The sequence below is a fragment of the Manacus candei genome, unplaced genomic scaffold (assembly GCF_025592945.1).
Source record: "Manacus candei isolate 608988 ecotype Guabito, Panama unplaced genomic scaffold, ASM2559294v1 h1tg000048l, whole genome shotgun sequence".
Taxonomy (NCBI): Eukaryota; Metazoa; Chordata; class Aves; order Passeriformes; family Pipridae; genus Manacus; species Manacus candei.
The window spans coordinates 9067868-9093346 of NW_026138096.1; the positions used below are offsets into that span (position 1 = coordinate 9067868).

At 40.7% G+C, this 25479-nt stretch overlaps 1 protein-coding gene across 6 annotated transcripts in view; it reads right to left on the reverse strand.

Annotated features, from left to right (window-relative positions):
* Positions 1-12945: 12945 nt before the first annotated feature.
* Positions 12946-25479, reverse strand: part of MAEA (macrophage erythroblast attacher, E3 ubiquitin ligase) — a 49258-nt gene continuing 36724 nt past the window's right edge. For all 6 annotated transcript variants that reach the window (XM_051798620.1, XM_051798621.1, XM_051798617.1 and 3 more), the window contains 5 exons: positions 23937-24013; positions 17672-17780; positions 14481-14614; positions 13654-13849; positions 12946-13269 (listed from right to left, as the gene is read on the reverse strand). In XM_051798620.1, coding sequence (XP_051654580.1) covers positions 13174-13269; positions 13654-13849; positions 14481-14614; positions 17672-17780; positions 23937-24013 — 612 coding nt within the window. In that variant the 3' untranslated portion in view covers positions 12946-13173. The remainder of the gene's footprint in view (positions 13270-13653; positions 13850-14480; positions 14615-17671; positions 17781-23936; positions 24014-25479) is intronic.

The following is a 25479-nucleotide window of genomic DNA, read 5'->3' on the forward strand; positions in this document are numbered from 1 at the left end:
GCAGCAAGTGCGTCACAACAGTCCCCCTGACCAATATACAGCTTGAGGAAAAGTAGCTGGAAAGCTGCCTAATGGAAAAGGACCTGGGAGTGCTGGACAACAGCAGCTGAACATGAGCCAGTGTGTGTGCTCAGGTGGCCAAGAAGGCCAATGGAATCCTGGCCTGTATCAGAAAAAGTGTGGCCAGGGAGACAGAGCAGTGACTGTCCCCCTGTGCTGGGCACTGGTGAGGCCACACCTCAAACCCCATGTTCAGTTTTGGGCCTCTCACTATGGGAAAGACATTGAGGTGCTGGGGTGTGTCCAGAGAAGGATAACAACGCTGGGAAGGGTCTGGAGCACAAGTCTGATGAGGAGCAGCTCAGGGAGGTGGGGTTATCAGCCAGGAGAAGAGGAGGCTCAGGGGAGATTTGTCTCTACAACTCCCTGATAGGAGGTTGTAGCCAGGTGGGGGTCAGCCTCTTCTCCCAGGTAACAAGTGACAGGACAAGAGGAAATGGCCTCAAGTTTAGATTGGATATTAGGAAAAATTTCTTCACAGAAGGAGTGGCCAATCACTGGAACAGGCTGCCCAGGGAAGTGGTGAAGTCACCATCCCTGGAAGTGTTCAGAAAACATGTAGATGTGGCACGTGAGGACATGGTTTGTGAACATGGCAGTGATGGGTAAGTGGTTGGATTCAATGATCTTAGAGATCTTTTCCAAATTAAATGAGTCTATGATTCTATTCTTTCATATTGTGCACTATTAAGACTCCCAAAACGTTCCACAAACTTTCAGGCACTTGAACTTCAGCACAGCCTGGAACAAGACTCGTGGGTACAGTCAGCCCATATGAAGAATAGGTTGATTTTAAGAAGATGATGTGACAGTGTCCCAGAAGAGCTCAGTGCAGAATTTGGGGTGCTGACTCCATGCCCTGAGCTGCAGCTTCTCCAGCAACATGTCCCTGCCCCAGTGTGACCTCAGCAGTGTTACTCATGCAGCCACCCCTGTTCTGTGTTTCAGCTTGTTCACGTGAGTGTTAAAAGGCCTTTAAAATGAATCATTGCTACTTTTCCTCTTTGAACAAGTCATAGTGGTAAAATTATATAAAATACTGAAAAAGCAGTGTGGTGAACATGCCTCAGTAAACTGTACACCAAGGTTTCTTGACATCCTATTTAGAAGGAGTGGCATAAAGATCACCCCTTTCAAGAGGGACAGCAGATGAAAAACCCAGCTTTTTGCTTTCCTCATAATTTCCTCCAGAAAAAACCTGGGTCAGTTATTGATATTTCAGTAAAAAGTGGCGAGGGTGAGGCTTTTTTCTGGCAGAATCTGTGTGAACTGTGACCTGCTGATACACACGAGCCTGCTTGGAGCAACCCCTTCAGCAGCCTTGAGTGTGGGTCTGCAGAGCTCTGAACATCCAGTTCTGCTCCAGGTCGTGGAACTTGAGTTCTAGGGAAGTGTGTGGGGTTTTGAAATCTAAACACAACACTGGCAGTCAGTAGTTTCAAATGGACAAAAACTATATTTGTAGGGATTGTAGAGGAGACTGTGCTGCTGGCAGTGGTCTGAGCTGGGTGACTGTGGCAGCCTTTGCTCAGCTGAAATCACGGAAAATACTCTGTCATTGCCTTTGCCACTGTGTTCCTACATGGCCACGAGAGGCACAGCCCCTGAGAGCCACCAGGTCCTGATTGCTTAGGGGAAAACGTTTCTAATTTTATTTAGGAATTATTTAATTTATTAAATTTTAAAAAAAAAAAGAAAAACAAACAAACAAAACCCCCTAAAGTCTGTATTTTTTGGGAAAAAAATTGTTTTACATAATTTAAGCTCACAGAGCTATCAGAAGAATACAGCGCATTTTCAGATGAGCACATTTTCCCATGAGGGTAAAAATGAACTTTGTAACGAAGCGTAAAGTACTTTTAAGATGAGCCTATTTGCAGATAAGTATAAAAAGGAACCCTTTAGCAAAAGCTGTGCCTAGTGAATTACAGGCACAAATTCTATTTGTTTTCCTCTCCCGAAGCAGCCCGGTGTTAAACCACGCGCTGGGGGACCACTGGAGACGGGGCTGTCTGAAGGAGAGGGGGGCTCCGGGGGTCGCGGGGCTGCCCTTGGCGCAGCCCCCAGCAGATGGCAATGCAGGAACACCTGTAGCCCGTCCAGCCAGGCGAGAGCTGGGGCTGAGATCGCTGAGATCGCTGCTCCTTGGAAAACGCACCGCCTTAGAAATCCTGCTCGGTGTTTGTAGCGTTAAATACAAGTCATTTTCACTATCAGCAAGTTGTTTACTTTTATTTTAGGGGTTTTTTTTTAAAGTAGGATTTGGGCGTATGGGCTTGTAGCACTGACCTGTGGCATTGGGTCTGATGTCCCAGATCCAAAACCTTAGGGGGTCACCTGTGAAAATCAGAATAATTTACATTTGAAAAGATCTCCAAGATCATGAAGTTCAACTCTAAAACCAGCACTGACAAGGCCATCACTAAACCATGTCCCCAAGTGCCACATCTACATGTTCATTATCTCCAGGGAGAGTGACTCCACCACTTCCCAGTCTGTTCCAGTGCTTCACAACCCTTTCTATGAATTAATTTCCCCTAATATCCAACCTAAACTGCCCCTGGTACAACTTGGGGCCATTTCCTCTCATCCTGTCACTTGTAACTTGGGAGAAGAGACCGACCCCATGTCCTGTCAGGGAGTTGTAGAGAGTGAGAAGGTCCCCCTTGAGCCTTCTTTTCTCCAAGAGATATCCAAGTGCCCAGGCAGGTTTCAGCACTCCAAGTCAGAAATTACAATTTGTGTATATACACACACACACACACACAAAAAAAAAAACCCCAAACATAAATATTCATATGTCACATAAATTAAAATGTGTCATGTTATATTTATCTGTATATATCCATACACACACACACATACACACATATATAATGTCACTTAAGAACTCCACTCACACCACTTTCTCCCATATTCTCTTGTTGCATCTTCCATCTATGTGCAAGGCCACACTTTTACCAGGCCAGGAATAAATCTTTAAACAGGTCAGAATCTTTACCTTGATCACAGTCTCGCAATAAAATAGGCAAAGAAGATATTTTACTTCAACAAAGCATTCCTGTGTATCACACCAGGGAAACTAATTTTAATGACAATTTAAAAGAGAACACATATCTCTAAGAAAACACTGAAGGTCGAGGCATTTTCCAAGCAGAATGACTCACTGCTTTCCCTGTGCTCGTAGAGGAAAATGGAGGGAGTAAAACCTTCAGAAAAATTTAGAGCATTAAAAGCATCTCCTGGCACACTTCGCCTTTTTTGCTGAACAAACACCCACCAAAAAACCACCTAAAACAAATAAAACCCCTCCCAAACCCAAACCAAAACCCAACAAATGCCCCTCCCTTCTGAATTCTAAAGCCAATAAAAAACTTCGATATGGAAGATATTTGAGCTTGTTAAGAAATTAATGGAAAAAGTTTGATTGCAACAAAAATGTGGCAAAAAAATCTTCTTTCCCCTTCGTATCATAACTGAAAAACCTGCACCTGGCACAGAAGTGGCTCTTTCTGGAAAGGCCAGTGGTGGTGAACTGAAATCACAGCTGAGTTGTCAAAACACTGCCCTGGGCACCATAAACAAGGGTTGGTTCAGGTGGCTCCAGTGGAAAAGATGGAAAGGCTGAGAGGTTCACTTACATGTGTGTAAACACAGTGTAACTTTACTTACTATAGGCAAGGATTCCAAGTTACCTGCAATCAGTATGATTTCTCTCATCTCCATATGCTTCTATCACTGCTTTGACTCTGCTTCAAATGGTGCAAGAAAAACCTTCAGGAAGGAAATGTGTATGATGCAAAAATACACTGTGTTGTCTCTTCAAAAGTATCACAGGCCTCGAACCACACAGGAATATTTTAGCATTGATCTGTGTTCTGCATTTACTGCTTAGAAAAGCAGCAGTTCTTGCTATTTCAGAACCACCAGCAAATTTCAGATATGTCTCTATTATATTGAATCACTGTGGGAACAGTAGGGTTAAACAGTTCCAGAGCAATAACAAAAAGCATTGAGTATTATTAGCTCTGTAAAATGTGTAAACAACCTGGTAAATACTAAAATAATACACATTTTACAAAGTTCTTAAAAAAATCCTTTACATATAGGAAGGGTACAAGAACAAATAGGAGAAAATAAACACTTGCAATACCTTCTATTAGTAAAGATTTAAATCAGTTTTGATTATTGTGAGGCAACTTGTTCATAAAATAAAAATATCTTCAGGGAAAAATATTACATATTAAATGATTCCGAGGATAGCAGTGAAAAACACAAGAAACAAAAGATGAATTCAGACTGGAAACCAGGCACATATTTTACCAGTGAGGAAACAGATTCTCTGTCTCATGATGATGTTTTTCTGACAGATGTGCTCGAACCAAACAGCCCTGGATTGTAAATAGTTTTGAGACTCGACATCTAAAATCAGAACACTGGAGATCTATTGCCCCTGGCTCTTTTGGAAGGCACTTTTTACACAAAACAGAGATGGCAGGACATGAAAATCCTGGTGACTCAGACAGCAAATGTTAAAGCAGGAGCTCTGGCTACCCGTGCAATGGAGTTGTCAGTGGATCCTAGAGAGGGGACAGCATAGAGGGAGAGTATTTTGCAAACAGAATTAAGAAAAAGGATATTATGGCTCTTTGAAGTGTCCTTGAGTTAAAAGAAACTACTGTAAGATTTCAAGAATGTTCCCAATTTCAAGACTCAGTTCCCTAAGGACAGATAAGCGTGATGGGAATGTTCCTGTAATGATGGGAGCAGCCCCTCTAAATGCCCTTAGCAGGGAGGGCTGCTTGGAGCAGATGAAGTTGTGAGGCTGCATTTTTAATCTCTGGTATTTTAACAGAACTGATCCATAGTGGTATATTTAATGGGATTTGCACAAAGCTTTAGAACATTCAAAAAACTGTTGCTCTGTGAGACTTTACATTTTAGCCTAGATGTTTTAGTATCACTTCACCTGACCGTGATCCTGGATGGGGGTGTTATTTTGCAATTATAGTTTTTAAATAGCCACCTGAAGGTTCAGTGATAGGTTCTGCTTGGCTTCTTCAGCCAAGATAAAAATGGTACCAGCACTCTGATTTCTTTTAATGCTGTTCCTGGAAATACAAGGTGTGGAGGGAAAGAATTAAGACAAATGCTTTATTCAGATGAAAATTTACTCCAGCATCTCACACCCTCAAACACAGAGATCAGAGGTGATGTTATTTATGGTTTCCCAATGCAAAGAAACCAGTCATTATCCTTTGCTAATGGGTTTAGAATAAGACAGGTATTTATGGATGCAGCAACTGCTAATCTTACTTCAACAAGGAATTCTTAATTTTACCTCCTCAGAAGGCGGCTTCAAACAGAGAGACAGGGAATAGGTTTTGGTCAAGGGTAGGATAATTTCTCTCTTAACAGGGCAGGTGACATTCTTTCCAATTATTATAACAATTAGGTGTGTCAAAGAAGGTCTGTTACTCACTGAAGGAGCAAAGCAGCAATTCAGTTGTAGCTTCTGGGCTTTTCTCTGTACTTGGTAGTTAAACCGAATCATTAGCTCTCCTATAAAACCAGCACCCTGTTTATTCACTGTTTTTTTGCAGTAAAATAATGCAGCACTGAAGCTACAGAGCTGGCAATGGATATGACAGTGACATTCAAAGCACACAGATGCCACAAAGCCTGGATCATCAGAGGGGATGTATATCTGAGATCAACGTTTACAAAGTGCTGCTGGGAAAAAAAAAAAGCCGACAGATTTGCATCAGCCACATCAAATCTGATCTATTCTTCACTGTCTGACCATCTAACAAGATGAGATCACACACTTCATCCCATTCCAGGGCTGTTCCTCCTGGAGCTGGCTGTGTCTCAGCTTCCACACACGCAGGTTAGCAGCGTAGCACCCTCTATATGGCCAAGTTGCAAATGCTCTGAGGGCAAGTTCCGCTTAGAGACCCCAGAGACTTCAAGGCTGTTTGGCTCAAGCCTCATGCTGACTCCAGAAAAGAGTCAGGAATAAGGTTGTAATAGTCCTGACATAGGAATATGATGCTGGACTCAGTTGTGGGTTACCCTTCCCTCCGTAGCAGACATCCCCATACTGCTCAAGTGTCTCTGAAGCTCCCACAGGCAGCACAAACCACCCACAAGCTGCTTCTTTGCTCTCTCCAGCAGCCACCCACAGAGATGCTCTCCTGCTGCATCCCTCACCCCCTGGCCTGAATTCCTCTCCATTTCCTATGGTGGAAGCCAACCCTGTAAGCTGATGTTCCTTATGGTCACGAAGAGGATCAAATAGTATGCTGAGCTCCTGTGCACAGAGGAGCAGGACAGTGAGACTCCTCAGTGTGCACAGTTTAAAATAGAAAACCATGTCACGATCCTCGTGGAGAAACAGCCTCTTCCCCCACACCACAGAGCAAAACAGCTCCTACTGAGGAACCACCCTATTTTCCAAAAGGAGGGGCAGCAACAAGCAGCCAGGGGTTCCAAACCTGCCTGGTGGGGTTTTGCCCTCCTGCACAGCAACTCTGCCAACAGAGCTGGTTCCAGTGAAGTTAGCTGGGGTGATGATCTACCTGGCAGGAGTTAAAGTAGAAGCCTATACAATGTTTTCCTTTATGAATGCATCCAGGGCAACTTGAGCTTTTTTAAGACCAATTCCCCCCTAATACCCTTCGGCATTTAATAAAATATTTCTCTGAGTCCCTAAAGCTGCTACTTTAAAGAGGAGACATCTCCATATGGGGTATGCAAGGGTACCCTGAAGAACTTCCCACAGCTCAGGGCCTTGTTCTTCTGAGCGATTTGTCTTGCTGTGGTTTGCAAAGAAGGAAAAGGAAACTGTCTACTGGTTTTATTATCTGTTTATTTCTTTTGGGGGAATTTGTCTTTATGATCCTGCTTAATCTCTATGGGTGGGGAACAAAATATTTAAGTTAGTTAATGACCTTTTTGTCCTGAAGTGAATAGCCTTGATCATCTTTTTCTCCTCATTCTTCCTTCTGGTGCTGTCCAGGAAAAGTCCTGGTTGGAAACCCAGATGATTTTCCTGGGAAAATCTGTTCCTCTGCCCTGTGGGGTAGGTAAAACTATTTCCTTGAGAAATGCACAACATAAAAGTTAATCTTACAGGATAGGAAATAGGGTGAAAGGAGTAGGTACAGATGTAGGTTCCAGCGCCTTGGGCGTTATCCCCAACTTGACCAGCTTTGGTTTTCCACATTAGTTTGGGAAACAGAAGAGCTCAGTGCTCCCTCTGCTCCAGCTGCAGCGCAAGAGAGACAACCTGAACCACCAGGACTGAGCTCCAGCTTCCAGCACAGCAGCACCAGGGCCTCCTGCAGCCCCAGCATAAGAAAGATGTGGACCTGCTGGAGCAAGTCCAGAGAAGAACCATGAAGATGCTCCGAGGGCTGGGGCCCCTCTGCTCTGGGGGCAGACTGAGAGAGCTGTGGTTGTTCAGCCTGGAGAAAAGAAGGCTCTGGGGAGACCTTGGAGCCCCTTCCAGGACCTAAATGGGGCTACAAGAGAGCTGGAGAGGGACTGTTTACGTGGGCATGGAGTGATAGAACAAGGGGGGATGGCTTTAAACTGAGAGGGAAGGTTTAGATTAGACGTTAGGAAGCAATTGTTTACTTCTTTGGGTGGTGAGACACTGGAACAGGTTGTAGCCTCCTGGCTGGCCCCACAGAGAAGCTGTGGGTGCCCCATCCCTGGAAGTGTTCAAGGCCAGTCTGGATGGGGCTCTGAGCAACCTGGTCTAGTGGAAGGTGTCTCTGCCCATGGCAGGGGGTTGGAATGAGATGATCTGCAAGGTCCCTTCCAAGCCCAACCACTTTTTGATTCTATGTGATACCATTCCCAGGCTGGATACTGGAATGGCTTCTTTCTGTTAGATCTGAACAATCAACAATCCCAGGAGTCTGATTACTTGGTTTCTATAGCTGGGCACAATGTTTTTCCCTTCCATGTTGCTGAGTTATTTCTGGTTCTCTCAGTGCATCTCCCGCTCCACGCCGCCCACCGATGTCACACGTTGCCGTCTTTATTAGGAGCAAGGTGCTGGGTGCAGTTTTGTAATCAAGTCTGGATCTCTATCACACAGTGCTTTCATGTTCATTTTTTCTTCTTATACTTGCACTTTAAAAAGCTGAAGTTATTTTAATCTCTTTGAAAGATAACTGGCTGATGGGATTTCTTAACTCTACCCTGCTGCTTGATCTCATTTTTACTGAGTCAAACCCAACAGCTTTTCTTGTTCAGCAGCCCTTCCTGTGTCTTGTTGTTTTGCTATTTCCTACTGTTCTTCTTGTGGTGCTACTTATGTGACAGCTGATTTCCTCTGGTTTATTTTTACATGTTAATTTTTACATGTTAATTTTTACATGATAATTTTTACAGGTTCAAATAGCAGCTTTGTATGGTGGAGTCTGAAATATCTTGTTCAAAACTGTGAGCTCCTCAGTGAAATCAACTCATCCCCAGCGAGGAATGAGGACTAATTTAATTTTTGATATTAAGACTCTGCCATGTACAGAGTCTTAGAGCTTCAGTTCAAACTGTCAGGACTAGATCTCTTTAGATGAGGGGTTTTTGCAGTGTCTAGATCAGATACACACTGAACTTCTCACAAAAGGTGGCAGTAATGTAGAACTACTTTGTGTTGGCTTTACATCTGTGCCAAAAACCTCTTCAGCCCTCACATCCAACAGTAACTAAACTGTAGCTTCTTCCTCCTTCATGCTGGCCTTGATGGCAAATTTTCTCCCCCTGACTGTGTGCCAGAGATGTTTAATTCCACTTACAGAACCTACCTGGCTGTAAGATGGATTACTAAAGAGGTAAGAAGAGATTCTGCTGTCTAGCTCAGCCCATCTTAGATCTCTTCCTAAAACTAAGAGAAAGCTGAGCTGCTGAAAACTCCTCAGAGCTTAGTTAAGAGGGTCAGGTCTTTAAAATAAATGATTAAATTAATAAAATGCTGCCTTTCAGCACGGCTGATGCATATTGCAGAACCAACCAGACACTGAATCTTTGGGAAAGCATAATGCCAGGGAGATCCAGGGGAAATCTCTGACCCACAGATACCCCTCATCATCAAACAGAAACTACTATAGCATTGCTATTATTATATATAATAATATATATAATATATATATAAAAAAATATTTATAATATATATATTACTATAGCATTACTATTATACTATTACTATAGAATTACTATAGCATTCAGTGACTAGAAGAAACTACTGGCAGTTCATCTGTTCAATGGTCAGACAAGATCAGACTTGATCAACTATCACGCTGATCTAGGCTGGGGTCTATTTGGTGCAAAAATTCAGAATACCTCATCATGGAACATAAACAAACAGGACAGAAGAGATTTAAATACTCATTTTCTTTTACCAGGTGACCTCTCTATCATGCTACAGGACACTCAGTGCACAATGTCACAGTGTGGGTCTCAAAGCATCCTCAATAAAAGTGTTTGGTGCATCTCCCAGCACACTCTGCTCAAGCTATCTGAAGCTGTAAAAAAAGAAAGTCAAAGTATCCCTTTTTTTTTCTGAACAGTGGTCCATTAAGCATAGTCAAAGGCTTCCTTTTGGCATAATTCCAGATGTAATTTTCTCATTCTTCCTCTCCCAAATAATGTTTTTTTTTCCCCAAGAAGTAATTTTATTAATGAGCAGGAAAGGCCATGCTAACATTAAAAAAAATCCAAACAAAACCATACCAGTCCATCAGTCTTTAAAGCTTCCTGAAAAATGTTTTGCCTGGTTTTTGTATCAGCTCCACTGCTTCCTACCTACAAAGTGTTGTGACCTCAGCATCTTGAACCCTTCTCAGCCTGGAAGATAATGCAACACTTCAAGCTGAAACAGGTACAAAAGAAACCCATGGCACTGCCAACAGTGACCAGTATCTCTCCTTTCACAATACTGGAAAAAACATTCAGCATTTAGAGTAGGGGTTTGGACCACAACAAACAGAAGGAAAGGTTAAGGCAATTCTCAGCCCCCGTGTAACTGTGGAAATCACAGGAACCTGCCCTGACCACAAACGGGACAAAACCGTTGCCTTCAAACAGGAACACTGTAACCAAAATCCAGAGCCTCAAGTCTCATTTTGTTTAATTGCCTGGCAAGACTGAAAAAAACATTACAGTGAAGGATATTGTTCATTTCCAGCTCAGCCAGACCTTGAGAGGAGACAGCCTTCACTTTAGTAGTGAACCTCTACCATTTCAAATAACTTTATACTCACTCTGAGCCACCTGCTGCTCTTGGTTTGATGTCTGGAGCCACCTGTGAGATGAGCTGTGAACTGACACCTCTGCTGGATCCTGAGCTCAAGGCTGCACCAAGCAGCCAGGGAATGCAAACCAGGGCTCCAGGCTGCACCAAAACAATCCAGCCCTGCCACCATTTCTGACCCTTATACAGCTGGAAGGCTTCCAAACCCATGCCAGAGCAAGCCTGGGAGCTGTCTGGCACAGTTCAGAGGGGCCAGGAAGGAGGCTACAGCTGCCTGTCTCAAACAGGCCTGTCTACAGTCAGAGAAGGTTGTCTGACTGCAGATTTCTGAAGTGAGCAATCATAGCTCACAGACAGCTGAACCTCCCCTACGCTCCTTCTGGAACACCTCCTTTATAACACACCATAACTGAGTCCTCACGCTGGCACCTGGCCCTCTGAAATCACACCTCCCATAAACGGAGCCCTCCTGGTAGGACAGCTGCTCTCCACCCCTCCCCTTCCCAGCTAGTTGGGGTTTTTTTTGGGAATGTGGATTTCACCACCACTCTGCTCAGGCCATAGAAATCAAAAAGGGCTGAAATCTCAGGAAACCACAGCCCTAACCAGTACTTAGAGAAGCAAAAGCAACAACTTGCATGCCCTACAATTGCCGTGCAGTTACCACACATTCCCTCAGGGCCAACAGAAACCTACTGCTTCTTTCCTGCTTTGGCCTTTATGCATTTCTGTAAAGCAGGGAGAAGCAAGGCTGCCATCCCCAAAGCTGACCTGGCCCTTCTGCAGTGAAGCTGCAAATGGTCTCCCAAAGAAATGCAGATGCTGCTCCAGCTGGGTTTGAGTAACACTGCTCCCCAGGGTGACACCCCCTCTCCTTATGAGTTTAGGATGCTCCAACTCTTGCCCCCTGAGAAAGGAAGAGACCAGTCACTGCTTAACTGATAGCAAATTATTCCAGTTACTGATGTAAGTTGTCTCATTATCTGCCTCCACTTACTCTTGGCACATTGCTTTTGTTCCTAAGGAGTCATTAAATCTGTCACTTGAGAAAACACAGAGAGAAACAGACCCTTCCAGGAGGAAGTGCAGGAACACTGACCTGTGCCAAGCTGGCAGCTCTGCAGTGCTCCAGACATACCTGTCCTGAAGCATCAACAGTGATGCTTCCTGAAAAGGGAACCTTTTCAGACACACCTCCCTGGAAACCCCACTGCATTTACAGTTCTAAGCAGTTTAGATGTATCTGTGATCTCTAAGTGTTGAACATGAACAGAAGCTGTGGTCCCTCAACTATGCTTTGTTAGCATTCTTTACAGCACTCAGTCACACACCAAAACCCACACCTACCATCACCCACAACATTTTATTAACAGAAAGGCTCTAGGACATTAGCCAGTTTTCCGGGAAGAGACAGAAAAAACCCTGGAATATACTGTTCATACATGAAAAGTTTAAACCAAAAGTAGTTATTTGACTGAAATGCTCTGAAGAACAACATTTATGGTTATTGTATGGTCCTTTTTTTGTTTGTTTGTTTGGTTGTTTGTGTTGTGTTTTTGTTTTGTTTTTTTACTCTTGCAGAACACTGAAAATCAACACTTGGGAGTTGCACTCTTTTTAAGAGAGGCCCCTGTAAGAGAGATAATTTCTTGTACATTTAAAGACAAAACAGCTTTCTAATTTTATATAATCAAGAAATGGAAAACAATTTTTATTAACATGTTTTACATTTACAATCTTTTATTAGCTAATCAACATCAACATGCAAAAATAAGCGCTAAATACAAACCTCTACAATATGGTTTTGTTTAAACTACAATGGTTTAATTCTTTTGAAAAGTCATAAGGATGTGTTCTGCAGTTGTTAAAATTGAACTATTAGTTTCAGTAATGAATACTATTTAGACCCTAAAATTATGTAATCATCCTGCAAGGCATCTTCAGAAACTTCGCCCAACACTTAAGAATACCAGCTCATTGTCATGTGAGTACATTCTCAAAGCAAGAAATAAGGCAGTAGCACTAATGATTTCATATTGAACCCTATGCACATAACTAATAACTTTAGAAGGACTTTAACACTATGGTAGACTGGAAAAAGAACATTTAAACAAGCATTGGATTTTGCCTGAAATGTTCTCAGTTCCTCTTGATACTTATGCAACCTCCTTAAAATATTTGGGTTTGGAAAAAGACTTCATACTCCTTCAAACCAGTCCCTAGTTGATCCTCCAGAGAAGCCAGTCTTGTGTCAAAGATATCAAAAATATCTTCCCACGGAAATAAGTTACATCATTCATGTTCAGGATTACTTCACGAGAGGATCATAAAGAAGGCAAAGAGGAGCTTAAAGGAGAACATGTTGGTAGTACTGAGATCTTTGATAACAAAAGGGTCTTGGACAATTGTGAAAAAGAGGGAAGAAAAATGGATTTAATTTCAAATCTGTTGTAACTTTTCCCCCAGTGCAAGTGTCCATCTTTAAAGAAAGTTATCCTTTAAAAGATGAAAGTACTTTTGAGAAGAGTCCAATTTTTGACCTTATGTTACAAAACCTTAACAATCAAAATTTGTTTGTTTTTTTTTTAATTCAAGTACAAACTTAAGTCATAATTCCTCTCTTCTTTTTTTTTTTTTCTTTCCTTTTTTTTTTTTTTAACTTTTTAAAGAGTGTTTATTGTTGCTCATTGATCTTTGGTCGCAAGAAACAACAATGCCACCGACAGGTCTGCTCCCCAAGGTGGCAGGTTTTGCTTCTTTGCCACACATTAAGGCCCCCCCCTTTACAGGGTATGCCAAGATACACTGTGTCAAAATTCCAGCGGCACTTCATCGTGTGTTTTACGGGCCTACATGATGTAGACTTTCTCAGCTTGTGAGAAGTTGAAGACTTCTTTGGTTCTTGGGCAAATTACTTTGTCATCTTGACGAATAGAAAGCAGAGACTGAAAAAGAGCGAAACCAGAAGATAATATTCACAACAGTAACTCACAGTATTATTGAACTGTTTAGGAAATAAACTTCCTTTAATTTAAAAAAATGTTGTGGTCTGCAGTCAAAGTATCTTTGCCCCAAATGTTACTTATTCTACATTATCGTTCTCCAGGGGGAAAGATTTCCAATGCCATCTGATTTCATGTTATAAATTCATATAGTCAGGCATCAGCTTCTTTAAGACCAATTTAAGCAGCTAAACAAACAGTGCTTAAGAAATTACCACAAAAAGTATTTTCCTAGCTTCCTGACAGTTACAAGCTCCTAGTTTGACCTAGAAAGTTATTATAACCACTGCTATTTTAGACCTCAGTAAGTCAGATTCCACCACTTACATTGTATCCATAGACATATCCATTTGGTAACATCATAGGAGGATTATTTTCGTTCATTACATCGCCCGAAATCTTGCAGACTAGTCGGGAGTTGGCACAATGTGCCATAGGCAGAGGCTGAGCCAGCTTGTTCAGGGATTTGCTACACACAGGGCAGTCGGGGTTTTTTGAGCTCCCATCCTCTTTATAACACTGTCTGTTAGCAGCAAGTTAGGGAACAGTTGCCAGAATGGAAAGACAATTAGTTTCCCAACGTATGTCACTGAAAGATCATCAGCTGTGCCAATAGAGCCCAGGTCACAGGATGCACAGGGCCATTTAACTCGAGTTAAATGTGTCCATATAAGAGTCAAGGGTTTGCTTTGTTTCAAGGAACATGAGCACCCCAGCAGCACCAGTCCTTCTCCAAAACACCATAGTGTGCAGCAAACTCAACAAAGTTTCAAAAGATGCAGAATATATTTGAATATTCACATAAAACCAGGCCAGTAAATTTGTGTGTAAGTGCATAAAACCAGTAATTGTGACCCAGCTCACTAACTTTTCCAGGTATGTTCACCAACTTAAGGCTCATGCAAAGACAGCCTAGTACCCAAACACAACACAGATTTGACCTTAAAATATTTGTTTGGGTGTGCCCTTTTTTTAATAAACCATTAACATCTCCCCTTAATTTAAGAGACCAATTTATACTGCATTTAAACAACTAATGAGCAAAAATATGTGTCACATTTCTTATTTGAGTTCTCTGAAAAGCATCCATAGGACAAAACAACCCCAAAAGGCTTTTTTCCCCACTCGCCAGTAGTATCTGCATTAAAGGATACGGTGTTTTTATAGCTGAAAGGCCTGCCTGGAGTGTTATAGTAAAAACAGAATTGTTTCCCAGCTGATGTAGTCTGTAGTTATCATATCTAAACTGTTGGATCAGCATTCTCCATCGAGCAGGGTCCAAGAGATCCTGTTGAAAAACAACACAACTATAAGTTGTTTTCAATTAAATTGTCCCGGGGGGGCAAAAGCCTGGGAGTGACAAATTGTGCAAAACTCACTAGACCAAACCCACCACAAAGCAGAAGTGTACATATTAATGCACAGAGTGGATGTACTTGTTCAGAAAGTAGCTTTTAACACCACTTCAGTAAATCAAGTATGACTTAGAATAGCTGGTGCAATATTCCATCTCCACGTCTACCAAATGTTCTAATTAAGGTATGTAAATCCTGGTGAGGTTACTTCCTGCCTTTAGTTTCCTAGAATGCTGGACTGCTTAGGAAGCAACATTAGTACTGTGTGGAAATGTTCCACATATATATAATGTCTACAGAATTTTGTAACAAGATTTCAATTTGAAGAGCTGGCACAGCTCCAGGTTAGAGAAAGCTTACGTAAGTACACATTTAAAGGCAAAATTCTTTAATGCTGGTCACCTAAAAGACAGGGAACAGTAGTTAAAGGGATGGTTTTTTTCCACAGAAATGAAAACTAAACCCACAGGTCAAGAATATATTGAACCCTAAAAGTAATGCTCTGAGAGACTCATGTAAGAAGTGAAGACCCTTTGAAAATATACTTGTTATCTACATAGGCAAAGACCTAAATTATTCTGCTACCACCCCTTCCCCTTTGCACTCATAACCTGCATTTTGGTTTATTTACCTTTACATAGTATTCATCATACAGATCATATATATATATATATATGTTAGCATATATTATATTTATCATATTGCCATCTGTGCATGCTACACTTTGAGACAACTAGACAGAACAACCTGGGGAGACCTTACAGCACCTTCCAGTCCCTAAAGGGGCTACAAGAGATCTGAAGAGGGACTTCTGACAGGGGCATGGAGTGACATGACAAGGGGGAATGGCTTTAAACTAAAAGAGGGCAGGTTAGATGAGATGTTAGGAAGAAGTTCTTTACTTGAGGGTGGTGAGGCACTGGACCAGGCTGCCCAGGGAAGCCATCCCTGTGCTGGGCACTGGTGAGGCTGCACCTTGAATCCTGTGTGCAGTTTTGGGCCCCTCACTTTGAGAAGAACATTGAGGTGCTGGAGAGTGTCCAGAAGGGCAACAAAGCTGGGGAAGGGTCTGGAGCACAAGTCCTATGAGGAGAGGCTGAGGGAGCTGGGGGTGTTCAGCCTGGAGAAAATCAGGCTCAGGGGAGACCTTCTCACTCTCTGCAATTCCCTGACAGGAGGTTATAGTCAGGGTTGGTCTTTTCCTCCAGATAACAAGTGACAGGATGAGAGAAAACAGCCTCAAGTTGCACCAGGAGAGGTTTAGGTTGGATATTAGGAAAAAATTCTTCACTTAAAGGGTTGTCAAGCATTGAAACAGGCTGCCCAGAGTACTGGTGAAGTCACCATCCCTGGAAGTGTTCAGGAAACATGTGGGTATGTTAGCTGAGGATGAGGTTTAGTGATGGTGCTGGGTTGATGGTTGGACTTGATGATCTCAGAGGACTTTTCCAACCTTAACAATTCAGTGATTTTAATGTTCAAGGCCAGGCTGTACTGGGCTCTGAGAAATCTGGTCTAGTGGAAGCCACAGCTATGTAAGCTTCTTCAAAGGGTATCAAAAGAGCTCAGTTTGTTTTGCCACAACATTAAATGCTTTCCTTAAAGTCCTGAAAGAGGATAGTAAGCTGGAGAAAGCTGTATTCATTAGTTATAGAAGATGCTTCTTCCCTTGGATGAATAAAAATCAGTTAATTAGAGATATGATCTGACCAACTTTTTCACAGATTTAAAAGTAACTTACTTAAAGCCATTTTAAGAAGCCACTTATGCACTGAATTCCTAGTCAGCATACTAAAGGTACTTCCAAACAAACATGCACTCTGTGATTCTGTTAGTCTAAGTAATTATTAAAGAATCTAAAACATAACTTCCATAAACTAAGTCAGATCCATAAGTAGTAGGGAATTTCTTCTAATTGTATGGTTGAACGTGAAACCACCTCAGCTTTTCTCTCTCCCTCATCAAAACATTCCACCCAAACAAGCCCTCAGAACAAAATATAGGATTTTTATTTCCTGCCTATTTCTTCCTAGCTACTAAAACAATGATAAGTTCTTACATCCAGTCTTCTAACACATTGATCATTTATGCTTTTAACTCACATCAAATGTATAATGCAAAATACCAGGATCCTTCTAGGACTCCAGGAATAACAAAGAAATTCACGTTAATTCAGTGGGTTGTTGGTTCCAGAGGTTTTTTTGTATGTTTTGTTAAACCATTAATTTCATCATCAACTGTTTAAAAAACATGTTTATACTGGCACTGCCACATACTGACTTGGCTTTTCATGGAATTCTTGTCTTGCTCTGCCAGCTCAACTCTCCTCTACCTTCTGCCTCCAGAGCCAAGTTAATAAGAAGCTAATTAGCAGATGACCACAGAACTCAGTCTGTAGAAACAGTATCTACTTATGAATTTTGCTTGATTCAAATTTAGATGCAGCTATTATCACTAACATCTGCATTAATTTGCATAATCCAGATAAATGAACATTTATTTTAAGGATCAAAAATAGTGCTTTCAGATCACTGAAATCATCTTTTCTTTCTTCAGCCCAACCACTGCAACAACAGTAATGTGAGAAGTAGAATTAAGAATTGCTGCCGGTGTATTAAGGCCACAGTCTCATATATTGAGCAAAACTGTCTCCTTTTTAAGTTTGTTCTTCCCCATCTTCTGTATCTTGCTGTTTATTCATATATTGTGCTTCCAGCCCCACAGATCTTTAGGGTTGGGTTTGTGGTAAGCCCAGCTCAGTGTGAATCTGTGTTACTATTAAAATTCAACTGCAACAACACATCCCAACTGGATTAATGTACAGGCAAGGACTGGCTATTGAAATGGAGAATGATTACAAAGGTGGATTTTAGAAAGTAAAATTAGAACAACATTTATCTTATTATCAATGCATTTTCCTGTAACAAAAAATACTGGTAACATCTGTTTTATTAGTCTGTTGTACCCCTGCACTTCAAGCAGGACGTTACCTTATAGGGTGAGATGTGAGTGTCTGAAGGAAAGGCCAACATTCCCATCACTTGTCGAACCTCATCCAGCTGACTTCCCTCAGCCTGACTGAAATGCTTTCTTGCATGTCTGAAATACAGAATTGATACTTCATTAGACAGCCTTGTTTCCAAACCAAGTAGGTTTACATAATTATGTAAGATTTCGGAGAAAAGCCTCTAGATTATGGTCGCAACATATGAGCTCCAAAAGGTGATGGATGCATTTAAAGGGCTTGAAAAAAACACATCCTGCAAATGGCAATGCAAGTATGACTTGAAGAATTAGCATTTTTAGACTGTAATTTCTTAGAAACCAGAATTTCTTACAGTACCTCACCTACAACTAGAACAACTGATCCATGATTATTAGAAGAAATGCCTCTTGTCATGCAGGCTCAGTGTACCACTCAGTGTATTCTTTGCCATACACTCACAAGTGAGATAAATGCAATCTGAAAACCAGCTATCCCAGAACCATTACACATCAAGAGTGTTCAAAAATCTGCCTTGTTTATAAGTGACATTTAGGAGAATGCTTACTTTTGAATAAATGATTTTTTTTTTGAGGGGGGGCATAGGCTAGGAGGCAATATCACTTTCTGTGCAGACTACAAGAAATTGTAGAACAATAGAAAACACCTTGTTAAGAGCAAATTTTTTTTGCCAAGGTAATAAAAAATAAGTAGAACTTTAATACAAGATTTTGTACTTTAACACATACTGATTTTAAGAGATAAACACAAAGTTGAAAATTTGGATATTTTAAAGAAGTGACAATTACCATAAACATATTTAAATAAAAATTACAAACTTTAATATTTTTCAGGAAATAGTAAGAAACCACAAAATTATTACCAGATTATAAGGATATTCAACTACTTTAAAACCCTGTATGAAAGTCTCCCCTATCTAGTCTACCCAAGATCATTAATTCTCAAGTTGGAGTGTAAGTGCGCAGGAAAACCCTCCAGCTTTTAAACTGGATGGTTAGTTCAGCATTTCTGCTAAAAGCTCCTGTTTTCAGTGGTGCACAGATGTAGCACAGGAGACTGGATATGGCATCAGCATCATATTGAATTTCTGGTATTGCATAAGTGTAGGAAAGTTTTCCCTATGCTGTGTGTTCTGCACAGTTTGTGCAGAAGATACCAAGTCTTACGGGGAAGATACCAAGTCATCTCTCAAGTGCTCTGCTAAGTGTTTGCTCATTTTTAACTTTCAAAGAATCTTGTCAAATTGTATTTAAAGTTACAAATTTCTTTTAGGAATAGACAGTATTTTCAAATTGCCCATTTCATGGCTTGAATTAAGAAAAAGTAGGTCCATTTTATTTCTTTTCAATTCTGAATTCCACTGACTACTTCATTGAGGTCATCAATACCATGAGAACAGTCTCTTTAGCAGTGTTTCAGTACTCCCACTTCCTCTCCCACCCAAACCAGGAAGCAATGGAAGTTATGTAGGACAGACTGTTTCCACCCAATTTCCTATTTTGGGTGAGTAATTCAGGAATGTAAATATTGTTCCCCAGGTGATGACTTATGAGAGCAGAAGTACAAAACCCATGGCCTGAGAGAAGAGACTCAGCAGCCTGGACACATTGGAAGAAAGGTAAAATAATGGTGCAGAGCTGCAGATGAAAGCAAGAGCTGTTTATAACACAGATTAGGCAAAGCAAAAAACTCAGACCTACCAGTTAAGCTAAATTACTGTGTGTGGCATGCATGAGAGAGAAGAGGGGAAAAAAAATCCTCTTAAAGGAGCCAATCCCTGCCAGGCCATGACAGTTTATTTTCACAGGCAGCAGGTGAACATGTTTGTAGGAAGACACTGAGCTGTGACAGGCAAACTCTGGCCACACTCCCTGTGTGTCTTCAAGAGGAGCCAGAATTACCACGTTTGTGTCTGTACAATACACAACCACTGTACATTTGTTTGCCGTTCAAACTGGAAGAGTTCAGCAATCTAGAACTTCCTCACTGCAAATACTGAACACACTGGGATGTGGTGGCCATTTTGGGTTTAGTTAGAATGAATTAGGTTTTCTGAAGTGACCTTCTGTTAGTCTTCATCTCCCGACTTTCCCTTTCTCCTGTGTTCTTTAAAAAAATAACCCAGGAAGTTTTCCCACAAGGCCTGCACACTAATGGCTGAACTCCATCTGCTGGGAGCCAACACAGAGAAAATAAAATGAAGCAAGATATTCTTTAAAGGAGAAGCAAGTTCATTAATTCATAGCATTCAAGTCTTTTTTACACTGGGAAGCAAGAAACCGTACTTTGAGTTACTTGTGAATACACAACATTTAAATAGCACCTTATTTGTCCTCATGCCATTATTCACTCCTTCCCCTGTCATTCAGCTATTCCCATCTCTGTGCAAGTTTCTTTATGCTCCTGGAGGTGTATGTGAACCTTACAATTCTTCTTTGCAATGTTTTTATCAAAATTAGCACCCACTACTCAGTATAGTTAGGGCAGGGGGCTACATTTTCCTAAAAATTATTTTTTTAAACCCTGACAACAGACCATCACTGAAGCCACTACCTAAATTCTTGTGATGGACCAAAGTAATAGGCAGAAAATTTTGTTTTTCGAATCCCAGAACAATTCTGTAAACTGTGGGGACAAAGTCCATTTTCTGCCCCTCCAGCCCACACAGGTACAGCTGACATATTGTACTTGGCAAATATTTACTAAGACTTGAAGACTTGCAGTTCACTAAGGGTACATTAAATTGTTACAAAAGGATACACATATGCAATGTACAACTTATATATCTACATATGCCTGAATATAAAAATGAACATACTTATGGGGCAGCAGCAATAACCAACACCAACATATGGTGTTATCAAGAAAGGACCTGTTCTTTCTTCTCAGTTTTTTGACCAATGCCTGAATGCCTTTATCTCAGACCCTTATGACAATTAGTGAAATATATACTCAAAGTACTCAGAAGTTTTATTATTACTTTCATATGCCTGTTCAACCCCACCCCACCATAAAAATAAAGGAACAAACTGTGTTCACTCATCCTTGTGGGAGAGAAGTTGACTGAAGTGATAGACTGTAGCTACTTTCTTTTCAGCTATTCTTATTTACTCCTTTTATCCTCAATATTCCCAGAACAAGAAGTGCACACAGTGTTTTGTTAAGCATTCAGCTAAGAACTTTGTGTATCTCTGGCATCCCATAAGAGCAAAGTAGCAGAATGCTGTCAGATTTCCCAGAATGAATATAGTGAGAGCTCCAAAAGTGTGAAATTGGTGTCATCAGTCATTCATTGTTACTGTAATAGGTACGAGCTTCACAAAAAAAACCAAACCCTGAAGAGACTGTGGGAGTTAAAGGCTAATGATAGTCAAGAATTTTGTGGTGTACTTAAGCTTAAGAGATTTACTCTTTCTATTCAAGAAAGTTTTTGTGCATTCTTGAAACTTGCACTTTCAAGGCTACTCTGATAAGGTACCCTTATCAGAGGAAGGTCTATTTGTACTCATATTCTAAAAAGCTACACAAATTCAAGCACTTATTAAATAAGATGTATAATTTTAAAGTTCACATCAATTTTAACCTAAAAGCAATGTGCCACTTTAGAGGTTCTCAGCAGGCAGCAAGCAAAGCTTTCAAACTTATTTAAACACCAGCTGCGTTTCAACAAAATGTCAGTTCCCCAAGTTCCACTCATACAGGAAACTCCTTGGTAAACAGCCTCTTTCTTCGCTTTCTAATGGATGCCTGACCTATTTATTGCACCATGGACACAATACTGAAAGAATCCTGCTGCAGGCACTTAACAGAAGCAAGCTAATAAAAGCACAAGTTGCAAGGGTTTGCTAACAGCAACGAGATTTGTGCTGCACCTTCCCCAAATATATTCCCTTATTCATTACTTATTTACTTTGAAACAAGGTAGAATGCAATGGTAAAACCTTACATTTTTTAGCCACATTATTGAAGGAAAGCATTGAGATGCTTAATTCTGAATGTATAAAATTACCTAAACTCATTCTGTTAAAAAGGAGTGAATTAAGATATAGAAAGAGTAGCTCCTTTTCATTTTACAATTGGTTATGAAATCAAAGCAGCATTGCCATGACTGGCAAGTTGTAACTGCTGAGTGTAAAAGGCATGTCAATCTGGAATTTCAGTAGGTATATGGATATACTTTCACCCCTAACAAGAGTCAATAATGGATGCCTGTTTGCCATATGAACAGGAGCTCTAAGTTTTAAACCTCAGAGGCTATGGCAGTACAAGTTATTCCACACCAAGTGTGTCGTGTCCTCTTGAGGGCTGATGACTTTCAGATTTTACCAGTTCTGATGTGGAAAAGGGATCAGAGGGAAACAAATATCCAGTAACAATGAAATACAGAATGGTTTTATCTGCTTTATCCCAGTTCTCAGCCTATTTCCTTCTTTCAGCTCTGTACCTGTCCCCTGGTTTCCAAGCTACATAAGGAAGCTGTAGCTCAAAGAAAATAGTTTTTAGAGCATGGACTACTCTTTGTTAAGATGCATGACTGCACATTTGGCAAAGAAACAAACTTAGAGAATAAAGCTAAAGGCACAGCATTCATTTGGTATAATGAGCACCAGGGGCTTCAGAAGACAGATAATGTAGTTGAGTCTCTTTCATCCTTTTCCTAAGTACCTGACAATTCCTCAGGACTTAAGAATTCTATCAAAGGGTAAGCACACATATCTAAATGCTAGCATGCAGGGTTTGTTTATTTTGTCTTTAATTATTAACATTAAAATTAGCTGGAGTTTATCAGATTGCCCATTGGCATTGGCTGGGACCAAAGCAATGACAATTTAGGTGTAAGGAGGGCAAAGTAGGAATGATGAGTTAGCTCAAAGCAAAGAATACATTTTAATGGAATTAGAAATAAAACTTGAAAAGAACCCTAAAACTTTGCCCTGCAGGAGAGCTTCTGCATCTCAGACTTAGGAATATGCTAGAATGCTTTCAGTCTGTGCATATGTTATGATACTTTGTTTTCTGTAACTCTGTGCTCCTCTGACCAAAAAGCAGCTTTGCCACAAATACAAGCTTCCTGCTGGTTTCAATTTCTGGAGTACCTGGTATGGGTTAAGAGGCAGCAAGACTTCTAACTTTCTTCACATAAAACTCATCAGAAGAGTGTTATCATCGGAATGCATCAGCAAAGCTTCAAGGCAGGCCATAAACTTGTCATCATTCCTTAAGTTTAAATATTCTTACAAAACAGAACCTGCTGTGAGTTCTCTCCCCCTTGTCCATGTGTAAGCTCCAGTAGCTCTGCCACCGGCGCTGTACTTTGTGATGCTGGCAAGATCACTGCTTATCGAATTATCAACACATTCCATTGTCCCAGTATCAAAATTCCACTTATTTCAGCAGAACTGGCTTCCAGTGTTACCCTGGAACGTTATTCCAACACCTTAAGTCAGGACCACTAACTCAGAGGCATAAATTGCTTCACGTGCTGGTGCCACAAAAACTGTTGTGGTTGAAGTCAGGCAGTGCTGAGGTCTGACTCCAGTTCTGTTACTGATGCACACCACATTGAGCAACGTTACTTTCTCACTGTAGTCCCACTGAACTGGTTCAGAAGAGGTGAAAATAAATATTGAGTTGGTTTCTTCATTTGGGGCCAGAGGGAGGGCGTGGGGAAAACCCAGCATAGCTCATCGTTCACCCGTGACAATACAGAACTATAAGTTGGGCATCAATACAAAGGGTGAACCTGGCCCACAGCACAACTTGCAGAACGAAGTTTAATGAAGATAGAAGAGAATGCAGACCAAACTGAAATGTTAAAGCTTTTGATGGAGGTTCATTAACCTTTTAGTATTTTTTGTGAGCAAAACTGCAATGAATTCCCATGAGAAGTCAGATGTACCTCTTAAAAATTAGTTAAGGGTAAATATATACATTACACTGTATGCCACCAGAAAATCCATTTGCTTTTTAAAACAGTTTAATTTTCTAAACTTGGTTTTGAAGAATAAAGATGCACAGTTCCAGTGAGCACATTAACTCTTTAAAAAGGCGTATCTGTGGAATGACATTTTGCCTTTAAAAAAAAAACACATTCAATCCCAGCTTAAATCTGAAGACTGATGTCAATACCAGAAAGATCCTTTACAGGCTTTACAGGGCTGCTGGGTGTTGCAACAGTAGTCACATGTTTCTAATGAAGCATAATACCATCTTGTTAAGAAAATTGTTTGGAAAACATCCTAATTTCATACCTCACAGCATCCAGTCTCTTGTTCTGTCGAATGAGTTCAATGAACTCCTGAATCCTTAGGCTGAACTCCAGACAGCTCTGAGATTAAAGACAAGACAGGGTCTTAGATGGTGCCAAAGTTGCACCACATGGTATGTTAAGTACTACATGTGCACAACAAAAAAAGAAAGTGTTAATAACATGCAACCTTGTTTGCTTGCTTTTAGGCATTCATGCAAAAAAGTTGAAATGCTGACTCTACAGAGAAGATCAGCACAGAATTCCCTAAAAGCAAACAAAATCCTCCTCCTCTTGTATCCTTTAAAACTTTGGCTTTTAGCAGGGATGAACTTTTTCCTAGTGACTGAAAGCATCGTTACCTGAGACGCAGGTGAGAGTAACAGGGTGGTTTCTTTGTACTTCATCACAATTTAAAGTAGTAGAATCAACAGTAGTTTGGGGCTTTGTGATAATTTAGGCAGGAGAGGTCTACCCAGAAGACTTCAAGGAAGAAACAAGTCTCTGAACGCTTTTGAAAGACGCCAATATTAACAAAAACCAGCAGAGAGTTTAAGTTGCTGCAATGCCCTCCCTCTCTCCCTTTCTTCTAAAGCTTCTATCCCACTCTTCTTGTCAAACATCTAAAAGCCATGCTGGAAACAAGTCTCAAACAAGAAAACCAAGTGGCATTTACCTGTTTTTGGAAAAAGGTAAAATATGAAGCCTAATGAAGTTGACAGTGTCCCTTTAAATCAAATTCCATCACCAGTTCACAAAATCTATAAAAAAACTTTGAATACGTGGAATTAAAAAGAAAAAGTTTCTCCCCCCCAAAAAAACAAGTCACTATGCTTCTTTACAGGGACACAGTCAACTGTTTTATTACCTGAAGAAAACAATGAAAACCTGAAGTCCTCTGAATCCTGTAAAGAACTCTATTCCCTGAGTTACCCTGCTCCATTTGTCAAATGCTTTTTCTTCCCCCATGCTTCTAATGAATAGTTGCCTTTTGTTTATTGTCCATCAGCACAGTAATATCAAAACTCCTCAGTGACTTCAGTAGGAATTTGAGTAACTCCAAATTTCTATCAGTTAGCTCCTGGGATGACTAATGCACACATTGCAACAATTGCTTATTTAAGATTTAAAATGTAAGCCATTTGAACCTAAAAATGATGCATTCTGTCATATGTTAAAATTTACCTGTTTAAGGAACAGAAGACAAATTATTTTCAAACTATGCATTTTTCTGTACTCAAGCCCAGATTCAGCAGAAAATAAAAAATTCTTCTGGACTTTGAGAATTTTCAATAGGACTATTTTAAAATACCTTGTTTATCCAACTCTACACAAACTGCTCATTTAGAATTTTACATAAGTTTGTTTCTACTAAAATACTGATCAAGCTTTGTAACTGTTAATGATGCTCCATCCCAGGGCTTCCTGTTTTGTTAAAATGTTTCAACAGCAAAACCCAGGTGCCAAACAAATGAATTTTCAAGGAAGGGGCAAGTCAGTGGCCGGATGGGTTCTGCACACAAGTGTAACTAGAAGAGAGTCCTAGA